Source organism: Sebastes fasciatus, chromosome 1, assembly GCF_043250625.1.
Source record: "Sebastes fasciatus isolate fSebFas1 chromosome 1, fSebFas1.pri, whole genome shotgun sequence".
NCBI lineage: Eukaryota > Metazoa > Chordata > Actinopteri > Perciformes > Sebastidae > Sebastes > Sebastes fasciatus.
In genome coordinates this window covers 291,734-312,406 of record NC_133795.1, presented here as the reverse complement: position 1 = coordinate 312,406, position 20,673 = coordinate 291,734, and the positions used below count along the sequence as shown (strand labels likewise).

The following is a 20,673-nucleotide window of genomic DNA, read 5'->3' as shown; positions in this document are numbered from 1 at the left end:
GTGGAGGCACCATGTCCTGCCTCCAGTCCCCACATAACAAAGCCTCACTCTTAGCCCAATTAAGTCTCGCTGAGGATGCTCTCTCATAGGTCTGGAGGCAGTTCTCCAAGGCCTGTACGTCCTGCCTGTCTCTGACCAGTACTGAGATGTCATCCGCATAAGCGGAGACCATTACAGGGGTGTTAAAACCGAGCTCCACCACTCTCACTCCTTGCAACCTCTTGCGTATCATCACAAGCAGTGGTTCAATGGCCAGAGTATACAGGAGCCCCGAGAGAGGGCATCCCTGCCTTACACCTCGCCCCACCTCTACAGGCCTACTCAGCCCCCCCCCTACCTTAACTAAACATGAGGCCCCAGCGTACAACACCTTAACCCCTGTAATAAACCTTTCCCCACATCCAAAAGCAGACAGTGTTTTAAACAGGTACCCATGATCCACCCTGTCAAAAGCCTTCTCTTGATCGAGGGCTAACAGACCAAAGTTTACATTTGAGAGTCGAGCCAAGTCCAACATGTCGCGTAGTAGGTGGAGATTGTCTATCATTGAGCGACCTGGTACACAGTATGATTGGTCCTTGTGCACAATTGAGTCCAATAAGTTCTTGAGTCTGTTGGCAAGGCTCTTAGAGTAGATTTTAAAATCCGCACAGAGCAATGCCAGAGGTCTCCAGTTCCTCAAGTCGCTCAAATCCCCTTTTTTTGGTAGAAGAGCCAGAACCGCCCGACGGCAGCTCAGAGGTAGCTCCCCTGCTTCCACACATTCACAAAGTACTTCAAATAAGTCTGTTCCAAGTATTGCCCAGAACTTTTTATAAAAATCCACCGGCAGGCCGTCGATCCCCGGGGAGAGAGAGAGACACACTCAGAGAGAGAGAGAGAGACACACTCAGAGAGAGAGAGAGACACACTCAGAGAGAGAGAGAGAGAGAGAGAGAGACACACTCAGAGAGAGAGAGACACACACTCAGAGAGAGAGAGAGACACACTCAGAGAGAGAGAGAGACACACTCAGAGAGAGAGAGAGAGAGAGAGAGAGACACACTCAGAGAGAGAGAGAGAGACACACTCAGAGAGAGAGAGAGACACACTCAGAGAGAGAGAGAGAGACACACTCAGAGAGAGAGAGAGACACACTCAGAGAGAGAGAGAGAGACACACTCAGAGAGAGAGAGAGACACACTCAGAGAGAGAGAGAGAGAGAGAGAGAGACACACTCAGAGAGAGAGAGAGAGACACACACTCAGAGAGAGAGAGAGACACACTCAGAGAGAGAGAGAGACACACTCAGAGAGAGAGAGAGACACACTCAGAGAGAGAGAGAGACACACTCAGAGAGAGAGAGAGACACACTCAGAGAGAGAGAGAGAGAGAGAGAGAGACACACTCAGAGAGAGAGAGAGAGACACACTCAGAGAGAGAGAGAGACACACTCAGAGAGAGAGAGAGACACACTCAGAGAGAGAGAGAGACACACTCAGAGAGAGAGAGAGACACACTCAGAGAGAGAGAGAGACACACTCAGAGAGAGAGAGAGACACTCAGAGAGAGAGAGAGACACACTCAGAGAGAGAGAGAGACACACTCAGAGAGAGAGAGAGAGAGAGAGAGAGACACACTCAGAGAGAGAGAGAGACACACTCAGAGAGAGAGAGAGACACACTCAGAGAGAGAGAGAGACACACTCAGAGAGAGAGAGAGACACACTCAGAGAGAGAGAGAGACACACTCAGAGAGAGAGAGAGACACTCAGAGAGAGAGAGAGACACACTCAGAGAGAGAGAGAGACACACTCAGAGAGAGAGAGAGAGAGAGAGAGAGACACACTCAGAGAGAGAGAGAGAGACACACTCAGAGAGAGAGAGAGACACACTCAGAGAGAGAGAGAGACACACTCAGAGAGAGAGAGAGACACACTCAGAGAGAGAGAGAGAGACACACTCAGAGAGAGAGAGAGACACACTCAGAGAGAGAGAGAGAGAGACACACTCAGAGAGAGAGAGAGAGACACACTCAGAGAGAGAGAGAGAGACACACTCAGAGAGAGAGAGAGACACACTCAGAGAGAGAGAGAGAGAGAGACACACTCAGAGAGAGAGAGAGACACACTCAGAGAGAGAGACACACTCAGAGAGAGAGAGAGACACACTCAGAGAGAGAGAGAGACACACTCAGAGAGAGAGAGAGAGAGAGACACACTCAGAGAGAGAGAGAGACACACTCAGAGAGAGAGAGAGAGAGAGACACACTCAGAGAGAGAGAGAGACACACTCAGAGAGAGAGAGAGACACACTCAGAGAGAGAGAGAGACACACTCAGAGAGTGAGAGAGAGAGAGACACACTCAGAGAGAGAGAGAGAGAGAGACACACTCAGAGAGAGAGACACACTCAGAGAGAGAGAGAGACACACTCAGAGAGAGAGAGAGAGAGAGACACACTCAGAGAGAGAGAGAGACACACTCAGAGAGAGAGAGAGACACACTCAGAGAGAGAGAGAGACACACTCAGAGAGAGAGAGAGACACACTCAGAGAGAGAGAGAGAGACACACTCAGAGAGAGAGAGAGAGGTTTTAAACTCGTCCTGCCCTGCAGCGCCTCCACCGTCCCCTAAGCCACGCCCACATTCCCTCATCCACGTTCTGATTGGTCGGGCTGCCAGCAACAGTCTGCTCTCCATCCCTCTGTTTCCCCCCCGCCTCCCTCTCTCCTTTCCCCTCCCTTCCCCCCTTCTCTCTCTCTCTCTCTCTCTCTCTCTCTCTCCATGCAGCTCAGCAGTGAATGAATCCAGTCAGACACCAACTGTGAAACAGTGCAGCCTCTCTCTCTCCGTCCTTCCCGTCTCAGGAGCAGACAGTCGGTGGAGCATCGGCACGGCAACGGTACGGCAGCGACGTCGGACAGACGGAGGAAAAGAAGAAGACCTCGCTGACAGCAGAACATCGACTGTGATGCTGTTCAGATCAGAGCAGGAGCAACAGATTGCCCCCAGTTGCAATTGTTGCTGCAGCTGATGCTCTCCGGGGTGATCTGGAGACCTGCAGCCGACGTCTCTCCAGGGTGATCTGGAGACCTGCAGCCGACGTCTCTCCAGGGTGATCTGGAGACCTGCAGCCGACGTCTCCGGGGTGATCTGTATGAAGGAGATGCTCCGTCAAAGCTCGAGGAAATGACAACGCTGAGAGACAGAGAGCTTTGATTCAGTCGGAGAGCAACAAGCTGGGCGTCAACATCACCTCCACCGCCAGCGTCTTCTCTCGTCTGGAGAGGAAGCAGACGGCCGAGCTTCGAATGCACACACAGGATGAGGCTGTTAGACTGACATGCAGAGTTCAGGCAGTTCTGCTGTGAAAGATCTGGTTTTATCAGGTCAGAATCACAACCAGACAACTGGTAGTCCATCAGACTGTCAGCTGGACTTGTGAGGACAACGAGAGACAAACAGGAGGATGGACAGCAGCTGGCTGAGGACGGAAGCAAAACAAGAATCCAACAACTAGAGCAGAGATGACGGGAAGAGAGAGATTCAGCTCTGCTGCACAGCCACAGATAGATTAAATAATAGATTAATAAAAACCATAAACAGAAACTCTGAACCTCGTCACTCCAGGAGGATGGATTTGCATTTTGCGTAACGTTCAGAGAATCATTAAATCTTTCACGTCAACTTGTGCTGCGAGATCCGTTGTAGCGCCGGTTTTCTTCGGTTCATCTTTGGGGGTTCTCGCTGGACTCTTGTTTCCGGGTTGAGGTGGATCTGCCGTGGGGGGCAGCTGACAGCCATCCAAGACGCCGCGAGCCGTACTCCGCGTGAAGAATGCCCAGCCGCGCTTGGCCAAGCCGGCCGACCCGGGGCCGACGGCGGGCCTCTACATGGAGAGATCGCAGAGCCGCATCAGCCTGTCGGCGTCCTTCGAGGCCCTCGCCATCTACTTCCCATGCATGAACTCCTTCGACGAGGACGACGGGGGTGAGTGGGAACGACACACACACACACTCACACACACACGCACACGCACACGCACACGCACACGCACACACACACACACACACACACACACACACGCACACACACACGCACACACACACACACACACACACACACACACATTCAACCACGGGAAGATTGATGGAGCCGAACATAAAACGTAGGACACAAAGACACAGGGTGGTGTTCTCAGTAAATCACCATCATCATGTACTTCATCATACTGTACATGTTATATATAACTATATATATGTATACTGTTTACTGTTGTATTCATCCAAACCGGTCTCACGGAAACGTGTATAAATACCACGACATTAAACGGACATTCCGTGTGTCATTTGTACGCCACGTAAACGTCGACAGTTTAGGCCAAAAAAGCACTTTGTCAGGGTTAGGGAAAACGTCCTGGTTGGGCTTAAAATACGTAGTAAACTAAGTAAAATACGTAGTAAACTAATTAAAATACGTACGAAAATTAAGTAAAATACGTAGTAAACTAAGTAAAATACGTACGGAAATTAAGTAAAATACGTAGTAAACTTAGTAAAATACCTACGGAAATTAAGTAAAATACGTAGTAAACTAAGTAAAATACGTAGTAAACTAAGTAAAATACGTACAGAAATTAAGTAAAACACGTAGTAAACTAAGTAAAATATGTACGGAAATTAAGTAAAATACGTGGTAAACTAAGTAAAATACGTAGTAAACTAAGTAAAATACGTACGGTAATTAAGTAAAACACGTAGTAAACTAAGTAACATACGTACGGAAATTAAGTAAAATACGTAGTAAACTAAGTAAAATACGGAAATTAAGTAAAATACGTAGTAAACTAAGTAAAATACGTACGGAAACTAAGTAAAATACGTAGTAAATTAAGTAAAATACGTATGGAAACTAAGTAAAATACGTACGGAAACTAAGTAAAATACATAGTAAATTAAGTAAAATACGTACGTAAACTAAGTAAAATACGTACGGAAACTAAGTAAAATACGTAGTAAACTAAGTAAAATACGTAGTAAACTAAGTAAAATACGTACGTAAACTAAGTAAAATACGTAGTAAACTAAGTAAAATACATACGGAAACTAAGTAAAATACGTACGGAAACTAAGTAAAATACGTAGTAAACTAAGTAAAATACGTAGTAAACTAAGTAGAATACGTATGTAAACTAAGTAAAATACATAGTAAATTAAGTAAAATACGATCGGAAACTAAGTAAAATACGTAGTAAACTAAGTAAAATACGTATGGAAACTAAGTAAAATACGTACGTAAATTAAGTAAAATACGTAGTAAACTAAGTAAAATACGTACGGAAACTAAGTAAAATACGTAGTAAACTAAGTAAAATACGTAGTAAACTAAGTAGAATATGTATGTAAACTAAGTAAAATACATAGTAAATTAAGTAAAATACGATCGGAAACTAAGTAAAATACGTAGTAAACTAAGTAAAATACGTACGGAAACTAAGTAAAATACATAGTAAATTAAGTAAAATACGTACGTAAACTAAGTAAAATACATAGTAAATTAAGTAAAATACGTAGTAAAATAAGTAAAATACGTATGGAAACTAAGTAAAATACGTACGGAAACTAAGTAAAATACGTAGTAAACTAAGTAAAATACATAGTAAATTAAGTAAAATACGTAGTAAAATAAGTAAAATACGTATGGAAACTAAGTAAAATACGTACGGAAACTAAGTAAAATACGTAGTAAACTAAGTAAAATACATAGTAAATTAAGTAAAATACGATCGGAAACTAAGTAAAATACGTAGTAAACTAAGTAAAATACGTATGGAAACTAAGTAAAATACGTACGGAAGCTAAGTAAAATACGTAGTAAACTAAGTAAAATACATAGTAAATTAAGTAAAATACGTACGGAAACTAAGTAAAATACGTACGGAAACTAAATCAAATAGGTAGGGAAATTAAGTAAAATATGTATGGAAACTAAGTAAAATATGTACGGAAATTACGTAAAATACGTATGGAAACTAAGTAAAATACGTAGTAAACTAAGTAAAATACGTAGTAAACTAAGTAAAATACGTACGTAAACTAAGTAAAATACGTACGGAAACTAAGTAAAATACGTAGTAAACTAAGTAAAATACGTAGTAAACTAAGTAGAATATGTACGTAAACTAAGTAAAATACATAGTAAATTAAGTAAAATACGTACGTAAACTAAGTAAAATACATAGTAAATTAAGTAAAATACATAGTAAACTAAGTAGAATACGTATGTAAACTAAGTAAAATACATAGTAAATTAAGTAAAATACGATCGGAAACTAAGTAAAATACGTAGTAAACTAAGTAAAATACGTATGGAAACTAAGTAAAATACGTACGTAAATTAAGTAAAATACGTAGTAAACTAAGTAAAATACGTACGGAAACTAAGTAAAATACGTACGGAAACTAAGTAAATACGTAGTAAACTAAGTAAAATACTTACGGAAACTAAGTAAAATACATAGTAAATTAAGTAAAATACGTACGTAAACTAAGTAAAATACATAGTAAACTAAGTAAAATACGTATGGAAACTAAGTAAAATACGTAGTAAACTAAGTAAAATACCTACGTAAACTAAGTAAAATATGTAGTAAACTAAGTCAAATACGTACGGAAACTAAGTAAAATACGTACGGAAACTAAGTAAAATACGTAGTAAACTAAGTAAAATACGTAGTAAACTAAGTAGAATATGTATGTAAACTAAGTAAAATACATAGTAAATTAAGTAAAATACGATCGGAAACTAAGTAAAATACGTAGTAAACTAAGTAAAATACGTACGGAAACTAAGTAAAATACATAGTAAATTAAGTAAAATACGTACGTAAACTAAGTAAAATACGTACGGAAACTAAGTAAAATACGTAGTAAACTAAGTAAAATACGTAGTAAACTAAGTAGAATATGTACGTAAACTAAGTAAAATACATAGTAAATTAAGTAAAATACGTACGTAAACTAAGTAAAATACATAGTAAATTAAGTAAAATACGTAGTAAAATAAGTAAAATACGTATGGAAACTAAGTAAAATACGTACGGAAACTAAGTAAAATACGTAGTAAACTAAGTAAAATACATAGTAAATTAAGTAAAATACGATCGGAAACTAAGTAAAATACGTAGTAAACTAAGTAAAATACGTATGGAAACTAAGTAAAATATGTACGGAAGCTAAGTAAAATACATAGTAAATTAAGTAAAATACGTACGGAAACTAAGTAAAATACGTACGGAAACTAAATCAAATAGGTAGGGAAATTAAGTAAAATATGTATGGAAACTAAGTAAAATATGTACGGAAATTACGTAAAATACGTATGGAAACTAAGTAAAATACGTAGTAAACTAAGTAAAATACGTAGTAAACTAAGTAAAATACGTATGGAAACTAAGTAAAATACGTAGTAAACTAAGTAAAATATGTAGTAAACTAAGTCAAATACGTAGTAAACTAAGTCAAATACGTATGGAAACTAAGTAAAATACGTAGTAAATTAAGTCAAATACGTAGTAAACTAAGTAAAATATGTAGTAAACTAAGTAAAATACGTAGTAAATTAAGTCAAATACATAGTAAACTAAGTAAAATATGTAGTAAACTAAGTAAAATACGTACGGAAATTAAGTAAAATACGTACGTAAACTAAGTAAAATACGTACGGAAATTAAGTAAAATACGTACGTAAACTAAGTAAAATACGTACGGAAATTAAGTAAAATACGTATGGAAACTAAGTAAAACACGTACGGAAACAACTACAGAAAACACGTCACAAACATCAATAATAAACACGTGACAAACGTCACTAACATAACTTACAAGGCCGATGTTTGTTGGTCTTTCTGGCTGGTTATTCTACGTCACTAACTCTTACAGTAGCATTTACACGCTGATGTGTTTAGTCAGTACAGGACACATGTCGTACAAATGACACATGTAAATCAAGAAAGGCGTACTTATTGCACGCTAAACGCATTGCGCATTATCGTGGCATTCGTACGCCTTTTTGTGCGAACAGGCTGATTCATCTTGGCAGATCTTTCCCACATCAGAAATCACATTTCTGTTTACGTTAAAGGTTGAATGATGAATGATCGACCCGGTGTGATGCAACATCTGGACCTAAAGAAGGATTTAGTGGCATCTTCAGTCTAAATGCTGTATTACTGAGTATCGCACAGTTTTTGTGTGTGTGTGTGTGTGTGTGTGTGTGTGTGTGTGTGTGTGTGTGTGTGTGTGCGTGTGCGTGTGCGATTGTGTGTGAACACCTGTGTGTTATGTCAGGTTCTCTATGATGAGATTGTCGGTAGGATCAAGTGTTTCCTCTGATCGGCTGCATCAGATGATGAACTGGTTTATAAATACATTACTTCTGAGTTCCTGTCGTAATAATCCTGTCTGCAGTACTGGGCTGTATTTACAATACACACTGAAGTAAAGTATAGAAGTACACTGTGTGTATATAAAAGGATGGTTTTGAATAAGAATGTGTGTGCAGGTTGTAACTGTTAACGTTAAATAGGTCACCGATAACAGAAGAACATCCAACATGGCCTCCAACAGACTGAGGAATCAGTTATTCTGCTCCATTAACGTTCAATATCAACTGATCTATATGTAACCCTCTGAGACCCACAATAGACCCGTTTTAGTCTGTTTTAGGGGTCTTTAGGCGTATTTAGGGGGAGATAGCAGGTCAACAGTAGATGTCACATAGAAGTGATGGTCATCCCCATGCCTTCTGTCTCATAAGGTTGGGTTGATACCATCTGTTCCACAGATTTGGTGCTAAATTTAACCATTTTTTACCAACTGGAGAATTGATGAAATTATCAATAATCCTCCAAAATACCACATTAAGACACCTAGACCTTCAGGAACACCATAGAAAAGGACATGCTGGGATTTGGGATAAAAAACTTTTGAAATTTTGAGATTTCTGCATTTTTCTGCGATTGGATGGCGAGCACTTGTTGCTCTGCTCAGAAACCCCCTTATTGTCAATGTAGCTAGGAAAGCCATCCATCCTCTGAATGCTCTAGGTCTCTAGTTTGATCCATCCATCCTCTGAATGCTCTAGGTCTCTAGTTTGATCCATCCATCCTCTGAATGCTCTAGGTCTCTAGTCTGATCCATCCATCCTCGGAATGCTCTAGGTCTCTAGTCTGATCCATCCATCCTCTGAATGCTCTAGGTCTCTAGTCTGATCCATCCATCCTCGGAATGCTCTAGGTCTCTAGTTGGATCCATCCATCCTCTGAATGCTCTAGGTCTCTAGTTGGATCCATCCATCCTCTGAATGCTCTAGGTCTCTAGTTGGATCCGTCCATCCTCTGAATACTCTAGGTCTCTAGTCTGATCCATCCATCCTCTGAATGCTCTAGGTCTCTAGTCTGATCCATCCATCCTCTGAATGCTCTAGGTCTCTAGTTGGATCCATCTATCCTCTGAATGCTCTAGGTCTCTAGTTTGATCCATCCATCCTCTGAATGCTCTAGGTCTCTAGTTGGATCCATCCATCCTCTGAATGCTCTAGGTCTCTAGTTGGATCCACCCATCCTCTGAATGCTTTAGGTCTCTAGTTTGATCCACCCATCCTCTGAATGCTTTAGGTCTCTAGTCTGATCCATCCATCCTCTGAATGCTCTAGGTCTCTAGTTGGATCCATCCATCCTCTGAATGCTCTAGGTCTCTAGTTGGATCCATCCATCCTCTGAATGTTCTAGGTCTCTAGTCTGATCCATCCATCCTCTGAATGCTCTAGGTCTCTAGTTGGATCCATCTATCCTCTGAATGCTCTAGGTCTCTAGTTGGATCCATCTATCCTCTGAATGCTCTAGGTCTCTAGTTTGATCCATCCATCCTCTGAATGCTCTAGGTCTCTAGTTTGATCCATCCATCCTCTGAATGCTCTAGGTCTCTAGTTTGATCCATCCATCCTCTGAATGCTCTAGGTCTCTAGTCTGATCCATTGAACCCATTTACATTCACTGATATGGAGGTCAGAGGTCAAGGGACCCCTTTGGAAATGGCCATGCCAGTTTTTCCTCGCCAACATTTAGCCCAACTTTGGAGTGTTATCAAGTGTTTTTCCCGTGTCATGGTTGGCACCGATGGATTCATCAGGTTTTATACTTTACTATGATACCAGTAGTAGTAGTAGTAGTAGTATGACATGGTTGGTACCGATGGATTCTAGTCGCTCTAAAAGTGATTCTGCTACAGACTCCGACACAGTAAAGTCGGTCAGGATTGTGAGCCTCGTAGGGCCTTGTAGGGCCTCGGAGGGTTAAGAGCGATATAATTTCAATTTCTATTGTAAATTGTGTTTAATCAAATTTTCCACGACCTACCAATAAGTATTATTCCAGCATAGAAGTACTGGTTGTACTGGATTTAAAGAGGACCTGTCATGCTTCTGTTCAGGTTCATACTGTATTTACTGTTCACAGACCGTCTGAAACTCTCTGTTTGTTCTCATACGGTCTGAAACTCTCTGTTTGAGCTCCTGTCTATACGTGTTGCTGTTGAATCACCAACATTTCCATAATAACGGTATAAAACACAGGAGAGAACAGACAGCAGCAGCCTGGTCAGCAGATCTGCTGATTCTTCACACAGCTGGTGCTTATTGGAACAGCTGGGACGTCACCAAATAGTCTGCTGGGCTGAAAAAACCAAACACTCATTATTTACTCACTTTTATATCCAAGACTGAAACCAGAGCAGCTCTGAGAGGGCAGCAGCTCATTTATAGAGATATCTATAATATAATTTATATATTTAACCTGCCTCAGAGAGATGCAGAGCTGGAGGAGTGAACAACTGTGGAAACACTGAAGAAGGTTGTGCTCTGGTCCTCTGCTGAACTCTGCTGTCCACAGGACTGAGATCACCTCTAATCAGCTGGTGAAGGTCAACATGTTACCTGAGCCAGTGGAGATAATCCCCCCCCAACGTTTTCCTTAACAAGCCAACCATGAATGATAATTTCTCTCTTACTGCACATCCAGTCTGTAATAAAGGTATAAAAAATACTGTCCAACCGGGGGTCCCCCACGCTTGTTGTTGGGTGCGCTTGTTGTTGGGTGTGCTTGTTGTTGTGTACGCTTGTTGGGTAGGCTTGTTGTTGGGTACACTTGTTGGGTACGCTTGTTGTTGGGTACGGGTGTTGTTGGGTACGCTTGTTGTTGGGTGCGCTTGTTGTTGGGTGCACTTGTTGTTGGGTGCGCTTGTTGTTGGGTACACTTGTTGTTGGTATGCTTGTTGTTGGGTGCGCTTGTTGTTGGGTATGCTTGTTGGGTAGGCTTGTTGTTGGGTACACTTGTTGGGTACGCTTGTTGTTGGGTAAACTTGTTGTTGGGTACGCTTGTTGTTGGGTACGCTTGTTGTTGGGTACGAGTGTTGTTGGGTACACTTGTTGTTGGGTGCGCTTCTTGTTGGGTAAACTTGTTGTTGGGTACGCTTGTTGTTGGGTACGCTTGTTGTCGGGTACGCTTGTTGTTGGGTACGGGTGTTGTTGGGTAAACTTGTTGTTGGGTACGTTTGTTGGGTACGCTTGTTGCTGGGTAAACTTGTTGGGTACGCTTGTTGGGTATGCTTGTTGTTGGGTAAACTTGTTGTTGGGTACGCTTGTTGTTGGGTACCGATGTTGTTGGGTACGCGTGTTGTTGGGAACACTTGTTGTTGGGTAAACTTGTTGTTGGGTACGCTTGTTGCTGGGTAAACTTGTTGGGTACGCTTGTTGGGTACGCTTGTTGTTGGGTAAACTTGTTGTTGGGTACCGGTGTTGTTGGGTATGCGTGTTGTTGGGAACACTTGTTGTTGGGTAAACTTGCTGTTGGGTACGTTTGTTGGGTACGCTTGTTGCTGGGTAAACTTGTTGGGTACGCTTGTTGGGTACGCTTGTTGTTGGGTAAACTTGTTGTTGGGTACGCTTGTTGTTGGGTACGGGTGTTGTTGGGTACGCGTGTTGTTGGGTACGCTTGTTGTTGGGTACGCTTGTTGTTGGGTACCGGTGTTGTTGGGTACGCATGTTGTTGGGTACGCTTGTTGTTGGGTACGCTTGTTGTTGGGTACCGGTGTTGTTGGGTACGCGTGTTGTTGGGTACGCTTGTTGTTTGGTAAACTTGTCGTTGGGTACGTTTCTTGTTGGGTACGGGTGTTGTTGGGTACACGTGTTGTTGAGTACGCTTGTTGTTGGGTACGGGTGATGTTGGGTACGCGTGTTGTTGAGTACGCTTGTTGTTGGGGACGGGTGTTGTTGGGTACGCTTGTTGTTGGGTACGGGTGTTGTTGGGTATGCTTGTTGTTGGGTAAACTTGTTGTTGGGTACGCTTGTTGATGGGTACGGGTGTTGTTGGGTACGCGTGTTGTTGGATACGCTTGTTGTTGGGTGCGCTTGTTGTTGGGTAAACTTGTTGGTTACGCTTGTTGTTGGGTACGCTTGTTGTTGGGTACGGGTGTTGTTGGGTACGCTTGTTGTTGGTTAATGGTGTTGTTGGGTCCGGGTGTTGTTGGTTACACGTGTTGTTGGGTAAACTTGTTGTTGGGTACGCTTGTTGTTGGGTAAACTTGTTATTGGGTACGCTTGTTGTTGGGTAAACTTGTTATTGGGTACGCTTGTTGTTGGGTGAACTTGTTATTGGGTACGCTTGTTGTTGGGTAAACGTCTTGTTGGGTACGCTTGTTGTTGGGTACGCTTGTTGTTGGGTAAACTTGTCGTTGGGTACGTTTCTTGTTGGGTACGGGTGTTGTTGGGTACGCGTGTTGTTGAGTACGCTTGTTGTTGGGTACGGGTGTTGTTGGGTACGCGTGTTGTTGAGTACGCTTGTTGTTGGGGACGGGTGTTGTTGGGTACGCGTGTTGTTGGGTACGCTTGTTGTTGGGTAAACTTGTTGTTGGGTACGCTTGTTGTTGGGTACGCTTTTTTGTTGGGTAAACTTGTTGTTGGGTACGCTTTTTTGTTGGGTAAACTTGTTGTTGGGTACGCTTGTTGTTGGGTAAACTTGTTGTTGGGTACTTTTGTTGTTGGGTAAGCTTGTTGTTGGGTACGCTTGTTGTTGGGTAAACTTGTTGTTGGGTAAGCTCGTTGTTGGGTACGTTTGTTGTTGGGTAAACTTGTTGTTGAGTACGCTTGTTGTTGGGTAAAGTTGTTGTTGGGTACGCTTGTTGTTGGGTAAACTTGTTGTTGGGTACGCTTGTTGTTGAGTACGCTTGTTGTTGGGTAAAGTTGTTGTTGGGTACGCTTGTTGTTGGGTAAACTTGTTGTTGGGTACGCTTGTTGTTGGTACGCTTGTTGTTGGGTAAAATTGTTGTTGGGTACGCTTGTTGTTGGGTACGCTTTTTTGTTGGGTAAACTTGTTGTTGGGTACGCTTTTTTGTTGGGTGGTTGTTGGGTATACCAGCTTTTCTCCTTAAAGAGACGAGACGCTCCTCTGAGCCACTCAGCTTTTTAATTCATTCTTAATATTTATTTTAACCGTTTTAACCGATAGCGATAATCAGTTAAAATGCTTAATGTGGGTTAACGGTTAATCGGTTAATTATGGACATCCCTAGTACACATGCAGACAGGTAAACACCCAGCTGGTGGAGCAGTGTGAGGTGTGGGGGGGAATCAGAGGCGGGGGTTTGTGTCTCTAAAGTCTAATGAAATGCTGATGGAGGCTGACTGCAGCTCAATAGAGGCCTGATTGCAAGTTAATTCTCTCTCTCTCTCTCTCTCTCTCTCTCTCTCTCTCTCTCTCTCTCTTCTCTTCTGTCTCCCTCTTTCTCTCTCTCTCTCCCTCTCAGCCCTCTCTTCACTCTGCAGTTTAACAGGTTAACTCCGTCTTTCCACATTAAATTGTCTTTTAATCGCTCCGTCTCTCTTTGTTTCATTCTCTCACTTCAGTTTAATTCCAATGTTTTTCACTGACGGGACGATCTCTTATTCTGTGCACGTCACTGCACATTCAACATTCTACCTATATATATGATATCTATATCTATATATAGATATAGATATATATAGATATACTGTAACTTGATCCGTGTTCTTGATAAGGAAACACAAATATAAAACTACTGACCACTGAAGAGCAAGGGACATTAGCCAGAAGCTGTTTTTAAAGAAATGATGGTGTATATATACGTATATATGAGTAGGAGTATATGCTTGTATATGAGTAGGAGTATATACGTGTGTATGAGTAGGAGTATATACGTGTATATGAGTATATAAGTGTATATGAGTAGGAGTATATAAGTGTATATGAGTAGGAGTATATACGTGTATATGAGTAGGAGTATATACGTGTGTATGAGTAGGAGTATATACGTGTATATGAGTAGGAGTATATACGTGTATATGAGTAGAAGTATATACGTGTATATGAGTAGGAGTATATACGTGTATATGAGTAGAAGTATATACGTGTATATGAGTAGGAGTATATACGTGTATATGAGGAGAAGTATATACGTGTATATGAGTAGGAGTATATAAGCGTATATGAGTAGGAGTATATACGTGTATACACGAGTATATAAGTGTATATGAGTAGGAGTATATAAGTGTATATGAGTAGGAGTATATAAGTGTATATGAGTATATAAGTGTATATGAGCAGGAGTATATAAGTGTATATGAGTAGGAGTAAATAAGTGTATATGAGTAGGAGTATATACGTGTATATGAGTAGGAGTATATACGTGTATATGAGTAGAAGTATATACGTGTATATGAGTAGGAGTATATACGTGTATATGAGTAGAAGTATATACGTGTATATGAGTAGGAGTATATAAGCGTATATGAGTAGGAGTATATACGTGTATATGAGTATATAAGTGTATATGAGTAGGAGTATATAAGTGTATATGAGTAGGAGTATATAAGTGTATATGAGTATATAAGTGTATATGAGTAGGAGTATATAACTGTATATGAGTAGGAGTATATAAGTGTATATGAGTAGGAGTAAATAAGTGTATATGAGTAGGAGTATATGCGTGTATATGAGTAGGAGTATATACGTGTATATGAGTAGGAGTATATACGTGTATATGAGTAGGAGTAAATAAGTGTATATGAGTAGGAGTTTATAAGCGTATATGAGTAGGAGTATATACGTGTATATGAGTAGAAGTATATACGTGTATATGAGTAGGAGTAAATAAGTGTGTATGAGTAGGAGTATATAAGTGTATATGAGTAGGAGTATATAAGTGTATATGAGTATATAAGTGTATATGAGTAGGAGTATATGCATGTATATGAGTAGGAGTATATAAGTTTATATGAGTAGGAGTAAATAAGTGTATATGAGTAGGAGTATATGCGTGTATATGAGTAGGAGTATATACGTGTATATGAGTAGAAGTATATACGTGTATATGAGTAGGAGTATATAAGTGTATATGAGTAGGAGTTTATAAGCGTATATGAGTAGGAGTATATAAGTGTATATGAGTATATAGGTGTATATGAGTAGGAGTAATCAAGTGTATATGAGTAGGAGTATATACGTGTATATGAGTAGGAGTATATACGTGTATATGAGTAGGAGTATATAAGTGTATATGAGTAGGAGTATATACGTGTATATGAGTAGGAGTATATAAGTGTATATGAGTATATACGTGTATATGAGTAGGAGTATATAAGTGTATATGAGTAGGAGTTTATAAGCGTATATGAGTAGGAGTATATAAGTGTATATGAGTATATAGGTGTATATGAGTAGGAGTAATCAAGTGTATATGAGTAGGAGTATATACGTGTATATGAGTAGGAGTATATACGTGTATATGAGTAGGAGTATATAAGTGTATATGAGTAGGAGTATATACGTGTATATGAGTAGGAGTATATAAGTGTATATGAGTATATACGTGTATATGAGTAGGAGTAATCAAGTGTATATGAGTAGGAGTATATACGTGTATATGAGTAGGAGTATATAAGTGTATATGAGTATATACGTGTATATGAGTAGGAGTAATCAAGTGTATATGAGTAGGAGTATATAAGTGTATATGAGTATATAAGTGTATATGAGTAAGAGTATATAAGTGTATATGAGTATATAGGTGTATATGAGTAGGAGTAATCAAGTGTATATGAGTAGGAGTATATACGTGTATATGAGTAGGAGTATATAAGTGTATATGAGTATATAAGTGTATATGAGTAGGAGTATATAAGTGTATATGAGTATATAAGTGTATATGAGTAGGAGTATATAAGTGTATATGAGTAGGAGTAAATAAGTGTATATGAGTAGGAGTATATAAGTGTATATGAGTAGGAGTATATACGCGTATATGAGTAGGAGTATATAAGTGTATATGAGTAGGAGTATATAAGTGTATATGAGTAGGAATAAATAAGTGTGTATGAGTAGGAGTAAATAAGTGTGTATGAGTAGGAGTAAATAAGTGTATATGAGTAGGAGTATATAAGTGTATATGAGTAGGAGTAAATAAGTGTGTATGAGTAGGCGTAAATAAGTGTCTATGAGTAGGAGTATATAAGTGTATATGAGTAGGAGTATATACGTGTATATGAGTAGGAGTATATACGTGTATATGAGTAGGAGTATATAAGTGTATATGAGTAGGAGTATATACGTGTGTATGAGTAGGAGTATATACGTGCATAGGAGTATATACGTGTATATGAGTAGGAGTATATACGTGTATATGAGTAGGAGTAAATAAGAGTATATGAGTAGGAGTGTATAAGTGTATATGAGTAGGAGTATATAAGCGTATATGAGTATATAAGTGTATATGAGTAGGAGTATATACGTGTATATGAGTATATAAGTGTATATGAGTAGGAGTATATAAGTGTATATGAGTAGGAGTATATAAGTGTATATGAGTAGGAGTAAATAAGTGTGTATGAGTAGGAGTAAATAAGTGTGTATGAGTAGGAGTAAATAAGTGTATATGAGTAGGAGTATATACGTGTATATGAGTAGGAGTATATAAGTGTATATGAGTAGGAGTAAATAAGTGTGTATGAGTAGGAGTAAATAAGTGTGTATGAGTATATATGTGTATATGAGTAGGAGTAAATAAGTGTATATGAGTAGGAGTATATGTGTATATGAGTAGGAGTATATAAGCGTATATGAGTATATAAGTGTATATGAGTAGGAGTATATACGTGTATATGAGTATATAAGTGTATATGAGTAGGAGTATATAAGTGTATATGAGTAGGAGTATATAAGTGTATATGAGTAGGAGTAAATAAGTGTGTATGAGTAGAAGTAAATAAGTGTGTATGAGTAGGAATATATAAGTGTATATGAGTAGGAGTATATACGTGTATATGAGTAGGAGTATATACGTGTATAGGAGTATATACATATATATGAGTAGGAGTATATACGTGTATATGAGTAGGAGTATATACGTGCATAGGAGTATATACGTGTATATGAGTAGGAGTATATACGTGTATATGAGTAGGAGTAAATAAGTGTATATGAGTAGGAGTATATAAGTGTATATGAGTAGGAGTATATAAGCGTATATGAGTATATAAGTGTATATGAGTAGGAGTATATACGTGTATATGAGTAGGAGTATATACGTGCATAGGAGTATATACGTTTATATGAGTAGGAGTATATACGTGTATATGAGTAGGAGTATATAAGTGTATATGAGTAGGAGTAAATAAGTGTGTATGAGTAGGAGTATATAAGTGTATATGAGTAGAAGTATATACGTGTATATGAGTAGGAGTATATACGTGTATATGAGTAGGAGTATATAAGTGTATATGAGTAGGAGTAAATAAGTGTGTATGAGTAGGAGTATATAAGTGTATATGAGTAGGAGTATATACGTGTATATGAGTAGGAGTATATACGTGCATAGGAGTATATACGTGTATATGAGTAGGAGTATATACGTGTATATGAGTAGGAGTATATACGTGTATATGAGTAGGAGTATATACGTGCATAGGAGTATATACGTGTATATGAGTAGGAGTATATACGTGTATATGAGTATATAAATGTATATGAGTAGGAGTATATACGTGCATAGGAGTATATACGTGTATATGAGTAGGAGTATATACGTGCATAGGAGTATATACGTGTATATGAGTAGGAGTATATAAGTGTATATGAGTAGGAGTATATAAGTGTATATGAGTAGGAGTATATACGTGCATAGGAGTATATACGTGTATATGAGTAGGAGCATATAAGTGTATATGAGTAGGAGTATATAAGTGTATATGAGTAGGAGTATATAAGTGTATATGAGTAGGAGTATATACGTGTATATGAGTAGGAGTATATACGTGTATATGAGTATATACGTGTATATGAGTAGGAGTATATACGTGTATATGAGTAGGAGTATATAAGTGTATATGAGTAGGAGTATATACGTGTATATGAGTAGGAGTATATAAACGTATAGGAGTATATAAGTGTATATGAGTAGGAGTATATACGTGTATATGAGTAGGAGTATATACGTGTATATGAGTAGGAGTATATACGTGTATATGAGTATATACGTGTATATGAGTAGGAGTATATACGTGTATATGAGTAGGAGTATATACGTGTATAGGAGTATATATGTGTATATGAGTAGGAGTATATAAGTGTATATGAGTAGGAGTATATACGTGTATATGAGTAGGAGTATATAAGCGTATAGGAGTATATAAGTGTATATGAGTAGGAGTATATACGTGTATATGAGTAGGAGTATATAAGTGTATATGAGTAGGAGTATATAAGCGTATATGAGTATATAAGTGTATATGAGTAGGAGTATATAAGTGTATATGAGTAGGAGTAAATAAGTGTGTATGAGTAGGAGTAAATAAGTGTGTATGAGTAGGAGTATATACGTGTATATGAGTAGGAGTATATACGTGTATATGAGTAGGAGTATATACGTGTATATGAGTAGGAGTATATACGTGTATATGAGTAGGAGTATATAAGTGTATATGAGTAGGAGTATATAAGTGTATATGAGTAGGAGTATATTAGTGTATATGAGTAGGAGTATATACGTGTATATGAGTAGGAGTATATACGTGTATAGGAGTATATACGTGTATATGAATATATACGTGTATATGAGTAGGAGTATATACGTGCAATAGGAGTATATACGTGTATATGAGTAGGAGTATATACGTGCATAGGAGTATATACGTGTATATGAGTAGGAGTATATAAGTGTATATGAGTAGGAGTATATAAGTGTATATGAGTAGGAGTATATACGTGTATATGAGTAGGAGTATATACGTGTATATGAGTAGGAGTATATAAGTGTATATGAGTAGGAGTATATACGTGTATATGAGTAGGAGTATATACGTGTATATGAGTAGGAGTATATAAGTGTATATGAGTAGGAGTATATACGTGTATAGGAGTATATACGTGTATATGAGTATATACGTCTATATGGTGTAGGAGTATATACGTGTATATGAGTAGGAGTATATACGTGTGAGTAGGAGTATAAGTGTATATGAGTAGGAGTATATAAGTGTATGTGAGTAGGAGTATATAAGTGTATATGTGTTATAAGTGTATATGTGTAGGAGGTATATACGTGGGTTTGGAGTAGGTGGTGTAGCTTGGGGTGATGGTGGATGGTGGTAGTGTAGGGGTGTAGTATATACGTGTATAGGAGTATATACGTGTATAGGAGTATATAAGTGTATATGAGTAGGAGTATATACGTGTATATGAGTATATACGTGTATATGAGTAGGAGTATATACGTGTATATGAGTAGGAGTATATACGTGTATATGAGTAGAGTATATACGTGTATATGAGTAGGAGTATATACGTGTATATGAGTAGGAGTATATACGTGTATATGGTAGAGTATATACGTGTATATGAGTGTATATGAGTAGGAGTAAATAGGAGTATATACGTGTATATGAGTAGGAGTATATACGAGTATATGAGTAGGAGTACTATACCGTGTATATGAGTAGGAGATATGAGTAGGAGTATATACGTGTATATGAGTAGGAGTATATACGTGTATAGGAGTATATACATGTATATGAGTAGGAGTATATACGTGTATATGAGTAGGAGTATATACGTGCATAGGAGTATATACGTGTATATGAGTAGGAGTATATAAGTGTATATGAGTAGGAGTATATAAGTGTATATGAGTAGTAGTATATACGTGTATATGAGTAGGAGTATATACGTGTATATGAGTATATACGTGTATATGAGTAGGAGTATATACGTGTATATGAGTAGGAGTATATACGTGTATAGGAGTATATATGTGTATATGAGTAGGAGTATATAAGCGTATAGGAGTATATAAGTGTATATGAGTAGGAGTATATACGTGTATATGAGTAGGAGTATATACGTGTATATGAGTAGGAGTATATAAGTGTATATGAGTAGGAGTATATATGTGTATATGAGTAGGAGTATATAAGTGTATATGAGTAGGAGTATATAAGTGTATATGAGTAGGAGTATATAAGTGTATATGAGTAGGAGTATATACGTGTATATGAGTAGGAGTATATACGTGTATATGAGTATATACGTGTATATGAGTAGGAGTATATACGTGTATATGAGTAGGAGTA

The 20,673-nt window shown here is 38.7% G+C and overlaps 1 protein-coding gene across 1 annotated transcript in view; it reads left to right on the top strand.

Annotated features, from left to right (window-relative positions):
- Nucleotides 1-3,030: 3,030 nt before the first annotated feature.
- rims4 (regulating synaptic membrane exocytosis 4) overlaps nt 3,031-20,673 on the top strand; it is a 59,405-nt gene continuing 41,762 nt past the window's right edge. The window contains exon 1 of the mRNA XM_074649713.1: nt 3,031-3,969. Within this exon, the coding sequence (XP_074505814.1) occupies nt 3,873-3,969 (97 nt within the window). The 5' untranslated portion in view covers nt 3,031-3,872. The remainder of the gene's footprint in view (nt 3,970-20,673) is intronic.